The 15,529-nt window shown below is 38.0% G+C and overlaps 2 protein-coding genes across 4 annotated transcripts; both read right to left on the bottom strand.

Annotated features, from left to right (window-relative positions):
- Window positions 1-887: 887 nt before the first annotated feature.
- Window positions 888-9,540, bottom strand: LOC131444649 (uncharacterized). Of its 3 annotated transcripts, none has more exons than XM_058615192.1 (7): window positions 9,342-9,540; window positions 5,615-5,716; window positions 5,028-5,156; window positions 3,846-4,164; window positions 2,548-2,783; window positions 2,176-2,425; window positions 888-1,002 (listed from the first exon to the last, which is right to left on the bottom strand). In XM_058615192.1, exons 1-6 carry the CDS (start codon window positions 9,416-9,418, stop codon window positions 2,224-2,226), a joined length of 1,065 nt encoding a protein of 354 aa, XP_058471175.1. In that variant the 5' UTR covers window positions 9,419-9,540; the 3' UTR covers window positions 888-1,002; window positions 2,176-2,223. The 3 variants fall into 3 exon arrangements, with proteins under 3 accessions (XP_058471175.1, XP_058471176.1, XP_058471174.1); XM_058615193.1 differs by having other exon boundaries at window positions 9,328-9,458; XM_058615191.1 differs by lacking the exon at window positions 9,342-9,540 and adding an exon at window positions 8,614-9,312.
- A 757-nt stretch (window positions 9,541-10,297) lies between these two features.
- LOC131445280 (GTPase IMAP family member 9-like) lies at window positions 10,298-14,419 on the bottom strand. The gene is made up of 2 exons (XM_058616246.1): window positions 14,264-14,419; window positions 10,298-12,715 (listed from the first exon to the last, which is right to left on the bottom strand). Exons 1-2 carry the CDS (start codon window positions 14,283-14,285, stop codon window positions 11,745-11,747), a joined length of 993 nt encoding a protein of 330 aa, XP_058472229.1. The 5' UTR covers window positions 14,286-14,419; the 3' UTR covers window positions 10,298-11,744.
- Between the last annotated feature and the right edge of the window lie 1,110 nt (window positions 14,420-15,529).

Here is a 15,529-nt window from a genome sequence, read left to right as displayed (position 1 = left end):
GACATATACAGCTGTTATGTCACATGATCGCGCTACTGAGTGGTCACGTGTTACACTAAGGCAAAAGACTGTCGTCACGTTAGCTTAAGTTAACCTACGCTAGAAATGTTGTGCTCATGTATTCGTGGTGTTATTGTACAAGTGCTTGCAAAAAGGACGATAACAAACGCGTTTACAATTTAAATTACATTTGATATGTTAATTAAATCTTAAAATGGTTAAACTACACGTTTTCTAAGAAATGTAAAGGGAAAGCCAGCTTTATTTTGTATCACTATATCCGGCATTTGCTACTGTAAGATATGAAGTTAAAGGTGACAAACTGGTCACTGATCTCGCCATCTGTCCTCATGTCAACTTGCAAGCAATTTTGCTGTCAAGGCATCTCATCATTCAATTCTGCAATATCCTAGTATATATATATATATATATATATATATATATATATATATATATATATATAGTAATATTTTAAATATATGTGTATATAAATATGTATATATATAGATATATATGTACATACATATATGCATGTATATATAGAAATATATCTATATCTGTATAGATATATGTGCATGTGATGTATGTGATGTGCCATTAGCTTTCACATCGAATTTCAGTTCCTTCATACTGAGGTCATACCTGTGTGTGGCACATGCGAGACAACTACAACAGCTGCACAGGATACAGCCCTTGGCTTACTTTACTTACTTTATTACATACAATTATCTATATAGCTGTATTTATTTTAAAAAAAGAATCTGCATTATATTTTATTTTATTTCATTGTTTTCAGGGTTTTCTTTACAGTTTGTTGACACAATGTTAACAGCATTTTCAACAAGTATTTATTGTATTTCTTAACAAATGATGCAAAAACAACAGTGTATAAACAAGTAATTTTATATTAATATTATAATATTTACAAAAAGCTTATTGATAAGTGATGTGTTGTTCAGTTAGATCGAGTCCTTCCACACAGCTCTTTCTTCAAGATGACAGCTAGAAAAAGGGAAGAGAACAATTAGCATAAACCATGAGTGTAACTGAGGCTACATCGCGACTTGGTTTTTGTTCTTCTGCTTCAGATGTGCCTGTCGTTCACACTACCCCAGGGGTTTGGCACAAATTTAAAAATCCACAAAAATATGGCATTTTAGTCTGGGCAGGCAAAAAAAGAGACCTTTGGAAATTATGATTTCATTATTTCTTTATATCTATTTCAGTTTGACCGGGCTTTTAATAGAAACCCTTGTTCTTACAGAGGAGAGAATCAAGTGGTATTGATTAGTATTGCTTAAAATGGCTAGCCCAAGATACCTTTGGTTTTGAAATCCGATACAATAACACCTTTATTGTCCCAAAATGAGCGAAAAAATGTTTGATTTGCATTATTATGACCTTAATTGCAGTGTCCATTAGTGGATGGCGGATATTCAATTGAACAGAATGTGCCTTTATTTTGACAGTCACAGCGTTTCGCTATACATGATATTCAGCGAAAACTCAGAGTGTCATGCACTGCATGAACACTCTAACTTATGGTGCAAAACACAAAAACACCAAAGTAGCAGTAATCTAGTTAAACATGTATAAAAACAGTACAACAATGGTTATTGCACCATGCCTGCACAAACATACTGCGTTTAGTTAACTTAGAACCTCGGCCTGTCCTGATGAAATGATCCGCTGGCTGACGTCTCTGTCATTAGATACTTGGTGTGATCAATAGATTTGTTGTTGACGCGTTATTTTGTTTTTAATGTAAAAGTTTTGACCTGACAGTTTGTATTTTTTTGAACTTTAGATTTATATTAAAGTTGCACTGTTGCACATTGTATATGTCTATATATATATATATATATATATAGACATATACATATATACATTAAGTTAACATTTAAATTGTGAAAATAATAACAATAACTATATGCATTTATCAAAAGTATTTTACATGTTCATTTATCAACACTCTGACATGGAGGTAATGAGGCTTAAGCACTTGGCGCCAACAGTAGATTTGTGATGTGACTAAAATTAGTTTTGTGGGAAATAAGCCTGTATATATCGGTTGATACTGGAATCGGAAAATTAAGTGTTGGACAATATCGGCATATCGAATATCAGTAAAAAAGCCAATATCGAACATCCCTTATGGTAATTCTTATTATTTACCTCTCCTCTGGGGGCCTGCCTATGAAGCTGCTCCTGTGTTGTTGGTGACTACATTGGTGGGATGAGGCCATCACTCTCTGGATCATCAGGGTTGGAGGAACTCCTCCTCCTCATCCTCGGCACTGTCTTCCCTGACCCGAAGCGTTTCCCAACAATGGCTCTCTGTAGGTCGAGGATGTCAGTGCAGGTTTTGTGGTTCTTGATGATGTACTGATACTTTTTTAACATCTTATTGTAGACTTTTTTGTATCTGGTGAGACGATGGTTTAAAAAGCAAACGTCACATCAACAAGTCAGCATAATCTTCCACTCCAGTTCAGTAATAACAGATAAAATTGTTTCTTTGCATGTAGGTGGTTTATAAATGCTGACCTTGTCTCCTGCCAGAACTCCTTGATGGTGTTAACACAGTATGAATGTTGCACCGCAGTGAAAGTGGACTTAGCCACTATGTTCATGTTCATGTACTGGAACAGAAGTGCTATTTTGTCATAATCATTTCCAGAGAGGAGGATATTGGTGGCCAGCATGAAGTCCCCTGACTGCATGCCAAACTTGAAAACAGGCTGGGAGTTCCACTTCCAAAGGCTGTGTCCTCGGGAACATACCTGCGGATACAGAGAACAAACATGAAGAAAAACTATGCATACAGAATTCCAACATCACACTAACAGAGCTGTCAATGGTTATCAAAAATATCTGTTTGAACTTGAGGGTGTGAGCAGTTCAAATTAGAACTTTAAAAACTTAAAACAAAATATACAGCCTGGAAACACATAAGACCATCTAAAGTGATTATTACATGGTCCAGGAGAGGGCGCCCTGAGCACTTCGATCTATTTTGAATGACTAAAAAATACGAGCCATCCACACGTAAATGGGTTTGGTGAGTACACATAGTTTTTTTTTTTAAATCATACTGGCATCTTGTCCACAGTGTTTTGGGAGACCTGAGATGTTGTTTTTTTTTGGTTTTTTTTAAAACAGGTCCCAGAGTGGAAACATCTCAAAGCACAGCCCTTGCATTTTCATGTAGAACCAATATTTGTATAATACAAAGCCATGGAATATTTGTGCAGTGCCTTCAAAAGCGCTAACTAAAATGCTCTCTGAACATCATACAATGAGGATATTGACGATATGACTGTCTGCATTTCTTGCTACACTGGTTTCTGAAAAGACATCATCATCCCCTGCAAAGAGATTTGTCGTGAACCCAAAAAATAAATCTTGAGCTCACCAGTGAGCTTAAGACCATACTTAATTTAAAAAAGGGGGTTTTCAGGTCAGGTGACTCCTATTCCGAGGAGAACATGCAGAGGAACAGGACACGTGAGGTGATTTCTCAACAGGAAACTGCCCTCGTTTATATATCCTCATACTTTGTGCACTAATTTGTGCATGTGTGGGCGCTAGCAGACTTCCTCATACAACCTCAAACAGGTTTCTTTGGTTACAGTCTTCAATGTTGCTTGTGACCAAAACAAGACTCAACCAAATGGACTGGAAAGTGTTGTACTACAGGGAGCATTCATAGTCAGCGCATATGGTCCTCCTGTTTACCCTAGCTCACCAGTCTACTCAACAGTCTGCTCAACCCCCCCCCCCCCCCCCCCCCAGGGTGGTTTAGTGGAATGCACTGCAGTGGTGTTACATAAAAGCTTCCTTACCCATTCAATGGTTGATGCAGTTCCCCGTGACTCCATGACTATGTCAAAGGGTTGAACAGCGTCACATTCGACTCCCAGGAGAGGGTCGCTGTATTCGCACTTTTCCAGCGGGAATCTGAGAAAGCCTGCAAGTTGTCGGAGGTTTTTCTCATATGCTATGGAGGCTTTTTCACCAACAATGTCATCTTCACATAAGACAAGCTGGTAATCTGGGCCTGATGTGATGTCAGTCATTGGGAGTTCCTCACTCTCTCCAACATCACACACAGACTCCTCCATGCTTGCAGCTGGGAGAGGTGTCTTTGTGGAACTGTCAGATCTGTGTTTAAAACATAAAAAGTGAGTCATGGGTAAAAATGAGGAACGTCATTTTATTCAATATGATAAACCGAATGCTGGTATCTTTTTGTCAATAAACTGTATTCCGTAAATTTTCCCTTTTTTCCCAATGAGTTTTATAGAAAAAAATGTATACACAAAAATGCTTGTCAATATTATATAATAATCAACAGATGCCATTTATTAAAACTGGTAAATATGGGCTAAACATTATTTGAATACATCTATTACTAGTCACTAAAATATCATCATTATTCTGGGTGCATACTAGCTGATAGCCACATGGTCAATTACGAAAGACATCAGTTTGTGACAAAGAAAATGTCATCACCACAGATTAGAGCTAATTACTACATCATTAATCACTAATCACTTCAAAAAAACTAATAACAATCTACTAATAATCAAACTAAATTTTACCTACTTACACCATTAACAGGTCAAAAGTCTATTAATGCACCTGTGCATCAAGTCTCAGTCATTAAGTTAAATAAATTCAAAGCCTATTTAACTTAATCTGTTCAACAAAAATATAATGAATATAGCCTAAAAACCACCCTGAAACCCCCTAATTAACTTATTTTAATGTCTGCAACATAAAATAAGCAGCCTACAAATTGGTATGGGAGGTTTTTTAGCGTTTTTTTGTTCTTATGTTTCATGTATCTATTAGTAAGTGATAAGGTTACTGTGTCATAATTTTGATTTAGATTTTTGTTTTTTAATTAAGTGCAATATTTCATGTGCAATCCTGGTTTACACTGTAAATATTAAGCTCACAACTACTGTATATATTCTGTTCCAGCTATGAACAAAAATGACCAGACTGCAGACAAAACGTACGGGACACAAGGAGGAGTATCACAGTCTTCTTCATCCAAGCTTTCTGTGTCTTCCTCTAGGTTTGACGTCACTTCTATATCAGAGATGGGGTCCCCTCTGTCATCTTCACCCTCCCAGTCAATAGTTATACTACAAAAAAACACAGCATACATGTGTTATGGAAAAGAGATGAAAAATGCAGTGATACATATTCTGATTATGGAAGTTACACATTCTGGAAAACAAGAGTAACTCCAGAACAAACAGTAGCATTTCATAGGAAAATAAAAATGTCATTGGATATCTGCTACCATGAAGGGTGAACAGATGAACAGATTTGCAAATCATACTGTTCCAGGATAGTAAAACACATAGAGCTTTCAGGTTGTTGGTTCATCCGCATGCACATTCATCTTCCATACTCATGGACAATATACTCAAAATAAAATAAAAAGTATGCATAAAGGCGTTATGAATAAATTCTGAATAAGAAAACCATAATCAATAACTCTTGCTAAGAATAAACATGAGTAATAACCATGTAATGTTAATTAATGTGCTGTGATTCACTTGCTAAAATGCTTGCTCTGCAAAACTTATTATTTTACCTGTGATATTCCGTGCCATTGCTGGACTGTGACGGGGGAGGAGGAGCCTGCAGGTTACCCTCGGCCTTCACGGAGGCTAAGACCTTCATGTACCTTTCATAACTGGAAGGGAAATAAAAGATGGAAGTTGAAATCAGTGATAGGCTGGTGTGTAGAGTATGTCATGTCACACTATACAAACATGATGGCGATAAAAGATGTTACATCACATCAGTGGTGATTGTTTATCAGTCTGGCTGTGTGGTATGTTTTGTTACCAGGATTATGGCAAAAATACAGGACCACATTCTACACACTGTAGTGGAAGAGCAACCTTAGCACTTAGGGAGAAAGACCCCGATTTGTTTTTACTCATTACAGACACCTGATTTATAAGCAGGCTGTTGCTTGATGCTTGATGTGCCGACTGTCAAGTGACAAACGGACTGAAAGCAAAGTGTATCTCAACTCTTTTCCTGTCCTTCACCTGTCACAGGTGCATGATAGACATGTGGCATGTGACATGTGGAATATACGTCACACAGTGTGTCTAGAATTCACAATTTACAATGAGATGTTTCATCTTCAACTGTCAAACCAAATCTCCTTCTTCATCACCTTCTTTTGGCTTTTCCCTTTCGGGGTCGTCACAGTGGATCATCTTCCTCTAAAACTGCTTTTAACATGTTGTTGTTCCCAATAATCTGATCATGAGTCTGCAAGTTTTCTGGCCTGACTTTATTTAAATATGTTATGACTATTATATTAATATAATATCAATGTAATAATGATAATAACAAGAATAATAATAGTGAGCTTTATTTGCACCTTTCCAAAAACAGTTACAAATTACTCTACAATTGTTTACCAAAAGAAAAAGCGAATGAAAAAACAAAGCAATGAGACAACTAAAAAATTGGAATTGTCTTTGTAAAATAATTATAAAGGTTTTTTGGTTTTGTTTTTTTGTCATCATTTTCTTGGACAATAATATATAAAATCCCTGAGTTCTGTGATAGCAACATTTATGGACAATAGAACTGTTGAGGAAATGTTGTTTACCTGTTATTACCTATAAGTTTGATGATGTCACATAAACATCCAGTTCACAGAAAAAAGTTCCACAATGTACACAGTGACTTTCCGTAGGTCTTTTCATGCTTTACAGCAACTTTGATTATTATCATACAATGATGAAATTAAGAGCTGAGACAGATCAACATTTTCAAAAGACATTATAAATCAGTAAATACAAAATATAACAAAGTAAAAATGCCATGAATCCAAATATTTTATATTAAATCCTCTAAGATCTGTGAATACTGTCAGATCCTTCGCTGTTCATTAGTGGTGGGCCGATCAATCTAAAATAATGAGTATGGATACAACGTTGGTATGGGTATTGATCAATACTTGCGTGATGAGATACTTAAATTTGAGTTTCTGGCCAAGAATATCCAGGTATCTGATTTATAGAAGTGAAAGTAACATTTAATTTCTGTATCTATAATAATATTTAGTTAAAGTCTCATCATAGTTGTAATTTTAGTAGACCATTTAACACTCAAATTACCGGAAATCATGTACCATAGCGGTCATTTTGACCCTTCATACTTAATTTGCATGTAATTTCAATAATCAAGTACAAAGTGAAAATTAATAGATATGTAATGTAAATAAAGGTGATAGTAAATATGAGGAAGCAAAATGTGAATTCTAACAAGTGAGAAAATGTGTTAATTGATGAACAGAAATCGAATCCGCTCTTGAAATTACAGATTTATTTCATTTATAACTAAATAGAAATTAATTGTTTCTTGAACCTTAAAAATGTTTATTTCATTAAATCATTGACATATGTATATCAAAGCCTTTTAATGCATTCTCATCCCCATCTCTTGCTGCTCGTCGGGCACCTTGACATGTTGGGCTTTTGCGCTCATGTGGTCAGAACGCATTGCAGTTGCAAGGCGCATGATGAATTTCCTCCGCATCATCAACGCATGGTTGCTTTGACTGAATACTTTCTCACCATTTGATACAGTAAATCCACACCAACTTGGTACTGTTGTAGTACGTTACCATGTCTGGTTTAGCCTTTTACCCGCTCATGATGGCCACAGCTGTGTGGACAGTGCTGCACAACTCTCCATATTGTGCCATCTTTTTCATGCCTTTCTGTTACAGCTGGCTCAACAGGCAACCCAGGGTATTTATGGATAGATAGGTTAAGATTAGAAATTAGGAACAAATAGGTTAAGGTTAGGGCCTAGACAGAGGAAAGGTTTAAATTAAAGCTTAGGGACAGATAGTTTAAGGTTAGGCATAACAACAACAACAACAACAATAACAATAATAACAGCTAGGACTAATCTAAACACGATCTGAACAGGCTATGAAATTGTGAACTTGGGATATAAATCTGACGGCATGCACTTATCACACTGTTATTATCATAATAATAATAATAATAATAATAATAATAATAATATTAATTATAATAAGATAGTAGAGGGTAGAGACAGCCCCCATTCCCCCACAACAAGACATTTAACCATCACAACAACTCTGAGGCTGTTAAATTAAGGTACAAAACTACATAGTTAATTTGACTTCGTGTTTTATTGACTGTGCGGGTCACCATTTCATCTAATTTGAAATGGGGGTGTAACAGGGAGAATAAGATACTAATTGTCAGTAAAACAAGAACACCAGGACACTGAAATGCTGATTCAACGTTCCAAACGAATGCCAATACAGAAAATGGGAACTAGTAAATGCCGATTTAGCATTTCCAATCAGAATGAAAGGAAACGGGACGTGAGAGTTGCACAAACTGACTTGGCATTACCACCTCATTGACAAGCAGACAGAAGCTGACCAGAAAGATACAGGAGAGCTCAAATAACATGAACCTACTCCCTTCAACGGGAACATTTGTAGAGCGGTAGCAGAGAAGGTTACGTAGGAAGCGGAAATACAACAGCGCAGCATCGTACTTGTAATATTAGATCACCAACCTGTCCATTAGCAATAAGGCAAAATCCGTGTCTGCCCTCAGTCCCGACTCTGCTTTCAGTGCTCTCCAGCGAGGGAAAGCTACACCAAGTGTTACTCGCGTTTGTCTTCGCCGCCGGTCACTTTCTCTTTTCGACTTTATTCCTTCCGGTGTGCGTTTAGGCTTCTTTTTAACCGCGGGCTCCACTGCCGAAACTTTCTGTGGGCGTTTGTTTGAGTTTTCAGCCATACTAACACCGTCCTATAGTGTTTTATTACTACTGTTATTTCCTCCTTGGCGTCTTGTCAGTCGAACAGATCACTTCCTGTGCGCAGCGAGCGAATTGTCACCAGGCGACACGAGAACAAAACAGACGACGTTCCGCCTGGTATAACATACATACTCAAAGGAAAACAACACTACACACCCCCGTCATATGTGTACGTATGAATGTAGTTTTTGTTACGAAGACCCTTGAATCCGGTACACATTCATTTTACAGCTGCAAACACTCATGTAGTGTCTGGGCTCTCATTAATTATTGTCCCCCTACAGTTGGGAAATGGTATCGTCGGTTACAGCTGTCAAAAAGTATGTCGGTGAAACATGTGCATTTGTTGACAAACTATCACATTATGAACATTGTTTAAATCACTTAATTTCTGAACATAAACAGAGGACTCGGCGAATAACAGCAAGACATGCAGTAGATGTTAAGTAAACAATTAATGCCTACTAGTCCAACAGTACCAAGCCAGGTCGGCGCCGGACAGGAATCCCTCCTCTCTCAACTCAGACCAGCGAGTGAAAGCCGGACCAATATTCATCCGTGTCCGGCCTCTGATTCTGTCATTCTCCCGTTTTCTTTTCTACTCCGACAGCACAAGACGCCCTCGTCGGGTTTTGTACCAGGACTTGCACTTCACTTTACCGGTGTAACTTTCTCGCGGCGTGCAGCGTCTGAGGACCGCGCGGGGGGCGGGGCTGTGACGTTTGCCATAAAGTAGATTTGTGTGTTATGATGTCAACCAATACATCCATGTGTCAACCCCTGTGGAGGACGATAACTTACATAATAATAGTGATATTATTATAATAATAATAATAATAATAATAATAATAATAATAACAATAATAATAATAATAATACGTACAACAATAATAATAGTAATAATAATCATAACTGTTAAAATCCCAAGTCTCCACCTCACCTGTCTCCTCCTCACCTGCCTCATCACTGCCACACCTACCTGGACCACACCCCTAATCCTATATAACCCGCCTCTTCCTTCCTTTAACCCCCCTATTTTCCCTCCAAACAATCCACAAGAATAAAGGGACACCGTCTGTGAGTTTTATGGACGTTCACTCATTTAATGATTAATTTGGTTGATACTACATATTGTTTGAAGATTTACTTATTGTTTGTGTTTCATTATACTAGATTCCTGAGTTTAATCCTTTGCTAAAGAGAGGAAAGTAAGAGTGGATGCATTATTGATGTAAATCTAAGACAACCTAATTTCTTATTATATATTTGATACTTTCTAGATTGCAATATTTCCTTTATCATTTTCATATAGACAAAATCATCCACCATTACCCCTCGTCAACAACTACCGTTTACTTGGAAATAAAATATTGGAACTTGGAAAGCTGCGTGGATCCTGTGTTTAAATGTGCACCCAACATATGATGTTCAGTGAATCACCCAGTGCCGGCCCTGAGTAATTTGGTGCCCTAGGCAAGATTTTAGCTGGCGCCCCCTTGCATCGCAGCAGTCAATTTCACAATCAACTTTCATACAATCACACAGAAACTGCATGTGTGTATTCAAGATTTTATTTCTTTGAGTAAAAAATATCACACCAAATAAAAACTAAAGAAAGAAACAAGTGATAAAATTAAAAAGGACAGCAGCACCTGATGCTGTGTCACTGGGGGTGGTACTGAAATATTTTAAAAGTGCATCTGAAGAGAGAAGAGAAGTATATGTGACGACTGCATGTTACATTTTAATAAAAAAACAGATGCTTGGTGTGCTATACATGAGACTAATATAGACTAATAAGGAAAATGTGATGAGATTCATTCAACTTTATTGTTATTGCAATGCAATTCAGTCTAACCAGAGTGCAAAAAAGTAAAGTGCAGTGAAATGAATATATATGTATATATAGCCTATGAATGATATAGGAAAGCTAAGGTATGAAATATTAACAGTAACACACTTTAACTGCACTTTAACACTGATATAAACTTTAACAAACATAAACTGTGACACATAAAACCAAAGGCTTACAACCACCCTATTACAAAGGGGATGGACAACTAAAAGCATTTTAGCTGACATACAAGCAGGAAAGACACCTGTAAAATAACACCTGAACAGGCCTAACGTTAAGTTTCCAAACGTCCCTGATGAATTTATGGTGGAGTAACATTAACACACGTCGACTCAGCTATTTATTGATTATTAAACAATGTTGCTATCGTCCGAAGTAAGCTAGCAAGCTAACACTCTGCTCCAACAACGGTAACTACGATGCATTAAACTATTTTGCATTTCATGCACTTCATCACATTGACATTACTGTACCTCTATCTTTTTCACGTTTTTCTTCCTCTTCTTTCCTTCCTTTCCTTCCTTGGGCGCTGGATGGCTTCATTCTTTTGGACATAATTCCGATACAGTGTCATTAATCTTTTTCTTCGTCTCTGGGTCACGGTCCGTTCAGATTCAGGCAGCTGGCCTCTTGACCCTGCCCCCCTCACAGAGGGCAGGTACAGAGCAACGGCTCGTTGCACCCAGAAAAAAGGCTTCTGCATTATTTAATAGTCTTTGCTATGACTTTATGTTGCTGTGGGCTTATATAATATTTCGAAATAATAGTAATAATGGCACTGGTAAAAAAAAAAAAAAATTGTATTTATAATTTTTTTTTTTTTCCTCCGTTTTCGGCGCCCCCTGCGGATGACGGCGCCCCTAACATTTGCCTTTACTGCCTATGCCCAGGGCCGGCTCTGTATATATACACTTGGATATTTGGTTTTAATTGTAAAGCGCTGTACAACTAAAATGGGCATCTTAGCTTACTGGCATTTATCTGTCACAATAGGGTTTGTTTTTCTCTGGAGTGTGCTTCTTTGTTGTTACTGAACCTTGCAATTCTTAGAGACTTTCACTGACAGAACGCCAACAGCAGCTCCAATGGCTGCTCCAGCTGCAGCTCCAACCCCTGAACCTATTGGACCTCCCGCACTTCCAATCAGACCACCAACTGCTGCACCGCAGGCTGTTGTTATAGCAATCACTTGAGCAGCTATGAAGCCATTTGATTTTTCTGCTAGAGCTCTGGCTTCATGCTCATATCTGTCATGCACCCGCCTCTCCTCCTTGTGGTAGACGCAAAGTGCGAGAGATTTGGCCCTCAGTTCATCCAGCTCTCTCTGCTTCTTAGTTTCCATCTCCTGCAGGAGTCTTTTTTTCTCCTTCTCTATGGCCTCCTCTGCTTTCATGAACATGTCATTGGTGTAGTTGCTTCCGTTGTTGGCCATGGTCATCTCGTCAATTTTGTCCAGGAGGCGGTTGGTTTGCACAGCATCTTTGATTTCATTATTGAAGACATGGTATCGGCCATAACACGAGCGAATGAAGGCTTGCAGATCAGCACTCTCTGAAATGTAGCCCTCAATAGATTGTTTTTTCAGCTGGTCTCCATAAGTAAACAACACCATTGTGTACTTGGCGGCATCTTCACCAAAAGTGGTCTGGATCATCTTAACAGTGTCCTTCTCCTCCTTGGTGAACCTGCCCAGCTGAAGAACCACCAGGAAGGCATGAGGGCCAGGAGCAGACAGTGAGATGCACATCTTGATCCTCTTCAACACTTCCTCTTCAGTGAAATTAGTGTCAAACAGTCCCGGAGTGTCAATAACAGCAATCTTTCGGCCTCCAACATTCTCTTTATCTTTCTGGCATTCAGCTGTCTTGGAGGATGGAGATATTTCAGACTTAAAAGCCTCTCGGCCCAAGATGGTGTTTCCAGCTGCACTCTTCCCCACGCCTGTCTTGCCAACTAGAATGATCCTCCTCTCATAGGAGTCTGTGGCACTGTGAAACCCTGTCGAACAGAAATACACCACAGAGCTGTGTTGTTAGAGGCTTTGTGTATCTTCTGGATGAAAAACAAAACAAAACAATAAAATGTAAACAGGAATCGGAGCTAGCTCTTCTCCTGGATCTTTAGTAACTTTTAATATTTGTTACATGTCTGTTTTAGGAATGCTACTTTGTCCACAAAAAAAGAAAGAAAATGACATGCATGCGTGCAATAACAAACAACTTCCTCATCTTTACTGGAGCTAACAGCTAGCACATGAGTCAGCATTTTTGACAAGCAAAGATCCTTGAAAGCAGGCCAAGCTGAACCCACAGTGTACTCTCTTGGACAATTTGGTAATTCCTTCATAAACTCTGTAGCGCTTCTAGGCTGTATATTTTCATTATTTTTATTATTTTTATTTTTAAATTGAACAGTTTTGAGCTTGAACTTTATGAACCAACCATGGATATACAGACCATGGACACAATTTGGCAGCCCTAGTGTGTTTTCACTGGTCCCCTGTCAGAATATGCTTATAGCTCACTGGTATTAAATGTCACAGTTGCTTTGTTTGTGGTCTCTCTGACATGCATATTCAATTGTGATTTTTACCTTTAAATAACTAGGTAGCCCGACTAGCTGGGTAACTGACGACTAACTAACTAGCTAACAGAACAGTTTGACTGAACTGCCCATGGGTATATATTTGTATATGTAGTCACAGAGTGATGTCACAGAGACAGGTGATGTCACACAGTATCATGATGTTATTAAAGGATATATATCTTATTGCAACTAAAACTAGATTTAAAAAAAAAAAAAAAAATGTTCTAAATTGATTTCTCAAAGTCGGACTAACACATCCTGATAATGTATTTGTAATAACTACTGCATAAACATTCAGTTAGTCCACTGTTTCCGCCCCAAGCTTGAACCTGTAAATAGTAGAAACCACCTACTACCATGGTTTTCAAACAGTGGTACGCAAGCTTCCACTGGTGGTACTTGAAGGAAAATCAGAAATACTGTTCTATTGTTTAAACCAGGGTATGTGAGCTGAGGATATTTTTAATCAGATTGTGTAGAAAATTAAACAAATAACATAAGATTATAATAAATTAAATAATAATAATTAGAGTCACCTTATGTCTCGCTTCATCTTAATCTAATTTGACTATACCAGTGTGTGAAGTATATGTGAAGAAGAGGATGAGAGAGCAAATGGTCTCCAAATCTGCCTCCTGTGATTTCAATAACATTTCCATTTCCTGTAAGCTGTCAGCCAAAAATAAAGATATGTTCTACAATAGGTGTGTGCAGAAATGACCAAGAGTCTTTAGTGATTAGTAATAGAATGTGTTGAGTCACTCACGGCTTACTATTTAAACAATTACTTAAAGACACGGTGAAAGTGATTGAGTAACACTCCAGAGATGACAAATCAGAGAAAACAAGTCTTATGACTGTGCACATCATGAAAGAGAGAGAACAGCAACATTAAAATGTCTCCTCTGAAGATAAAAAGCACTTTTGAGTTGTCACATGTGCAAAACATCAGACTCTTACCTTGATATTTCTCCTTACTCATGTTGAACTGATCTTGTTCTCCTGTTGTCCGTGTGTCTTGTGATGTATGATCTTTTTTTCTTCCCGACACTTGTTCTCACTTCACCCGTCGTACCTCTGCATGGGTGTTTCCTCTCTGTGTAATAGAATTGTACGAGGAAGTACAATTCTGTGTGGGGTTTATTAATCTACCTTTTTTACCTTTTATTATAGATTGTATTGGATGTCAAAGTAACTATGCCGCGTATACAACACATAAAACATGTGAAGCAGGACATCACAAAATGTATTTATTATTTTTTCTGGAATTATAAGCATAACTATGCAACCAAAGACACTATAAACAAATCCTATTTTTTTTTCTCCTGTTGTGCAACAAAACCAGTTGCACCAGTTCATTACCCTGCAACAACTCTGCATTGTTGGAGACAGTGAACATTCCTCACATGTTTTAAATGGTCACTTGATTAATTGAACTTCATTTGGGCAGTCTTTCATTCTGTCCATAATCAAGAGTCAAAAAAACAAGAACAACAAAGGCATAAAGTCAGTATTTAAACAGCATTGTGTGTAGGTAATGCTTTTAAGACACTTGATTTTACATTATGGCACTGATTTTCTTGATGAACTGTGGTGTGGGAGAGTTTACTTGGAAAGTGCAGTTTGTAAATAGTCCAAAATATCTAAATTATTATTATAATAACAAGTCTGTTTTCTCCCTCGTGTTCCCTGTGAGCTGGTGATGAAAGCCTGATATGTAACCTTCACTTCACAGTTTTCACATGGTGACAGTGACCTCCCTGTTCAGACCTGGTGTTAACATCTGCCCTCAGCGATCTGATCACCTGGCATTAAAATGCCTCCTGGATGTGTCACAGTTCACTCAGCAGTTTCCACTCACCTGACTCTACCACTCTGCCTGCCAACACATGGAGGTGTGTTGGCTACACTACTCGCCTATGATCACAGGTGCAATCAGCCCTGCCCTCCTTATATACTCCAGCTCCACACTCACTCCTTTGTCAGATTGTTCTTAGCCCTCATGCAAGACTCTCCAGCGTTTATTTATGGACTGGCTATCGCTTCCTGACCCTGCCTGTCCTTGACTGGGCTGCCTCTGTCTGAACCCTAATTCCTCATCTCCTGACTGTTTGCCGTTTCCTCTGCTGTGGTTCTCATAAAGACCGTTACCAACCTGCACTGGAGAAGCTTGAGTTAGTCAAAACTCTACCTACAATGCTGTAATATGAAATGAGATTTTAACGA

The sequence above is a fragment of the Solea solea genome, chromosome 18 (assembly GCF_958295425.1).
Source record: "Solea solea chromosome 18, fSolSol10.1, whole genome shotgun sequence".
Taxonomy (NCBI): domain Eukaryota; kingdom Metazoa; phylum Chordata; class Actinopteri; order Pleuronectiformes; family Soleidae; genus Solea; species Solea solea.
This window is presented reverse-complemented; position numbering and strand designations above follow the sequence as displayed.

Excerpts from the sequence above, each read along its gene's own strand:
- LOC131444649 (XM_058615191.1), bottom strand. The coding sequence starts at position 8,840 with ATGGCTGAAAACTCAAACAAACGCCCACAGAAAGTTTCGGCAGTGGAG. Across the intron at positions 5,717-8,613 it reads GCCTTATTGCTAATGGACAG|TTATGAAAGGTACATGAAGG; the intron begins GTTGGTGATCTA and ends TTTCCCTTCCAG. Across the intron at positions 4,165-5,027 it reads GATACTCCTCCTTGTGTCCC|ATCTGACAGTTCCACAAAGA; the intron begins GTACGTTTTGTC and ends TTTTAAACACAG.
- LOC131445280 (XM_058616246.1), bottom strand. The coding sequence starts at position 14,285 with ATGAGTAAGGAGAAATATCAAG. Across the intron at positions 12,716-14,263 it reads GAGTAAGGAGAAATATCAAG|GGTTTCACAGTGCCACAGAC; the intron begins GTAAGAGTCTGA and ends TCTGTTCGACAG.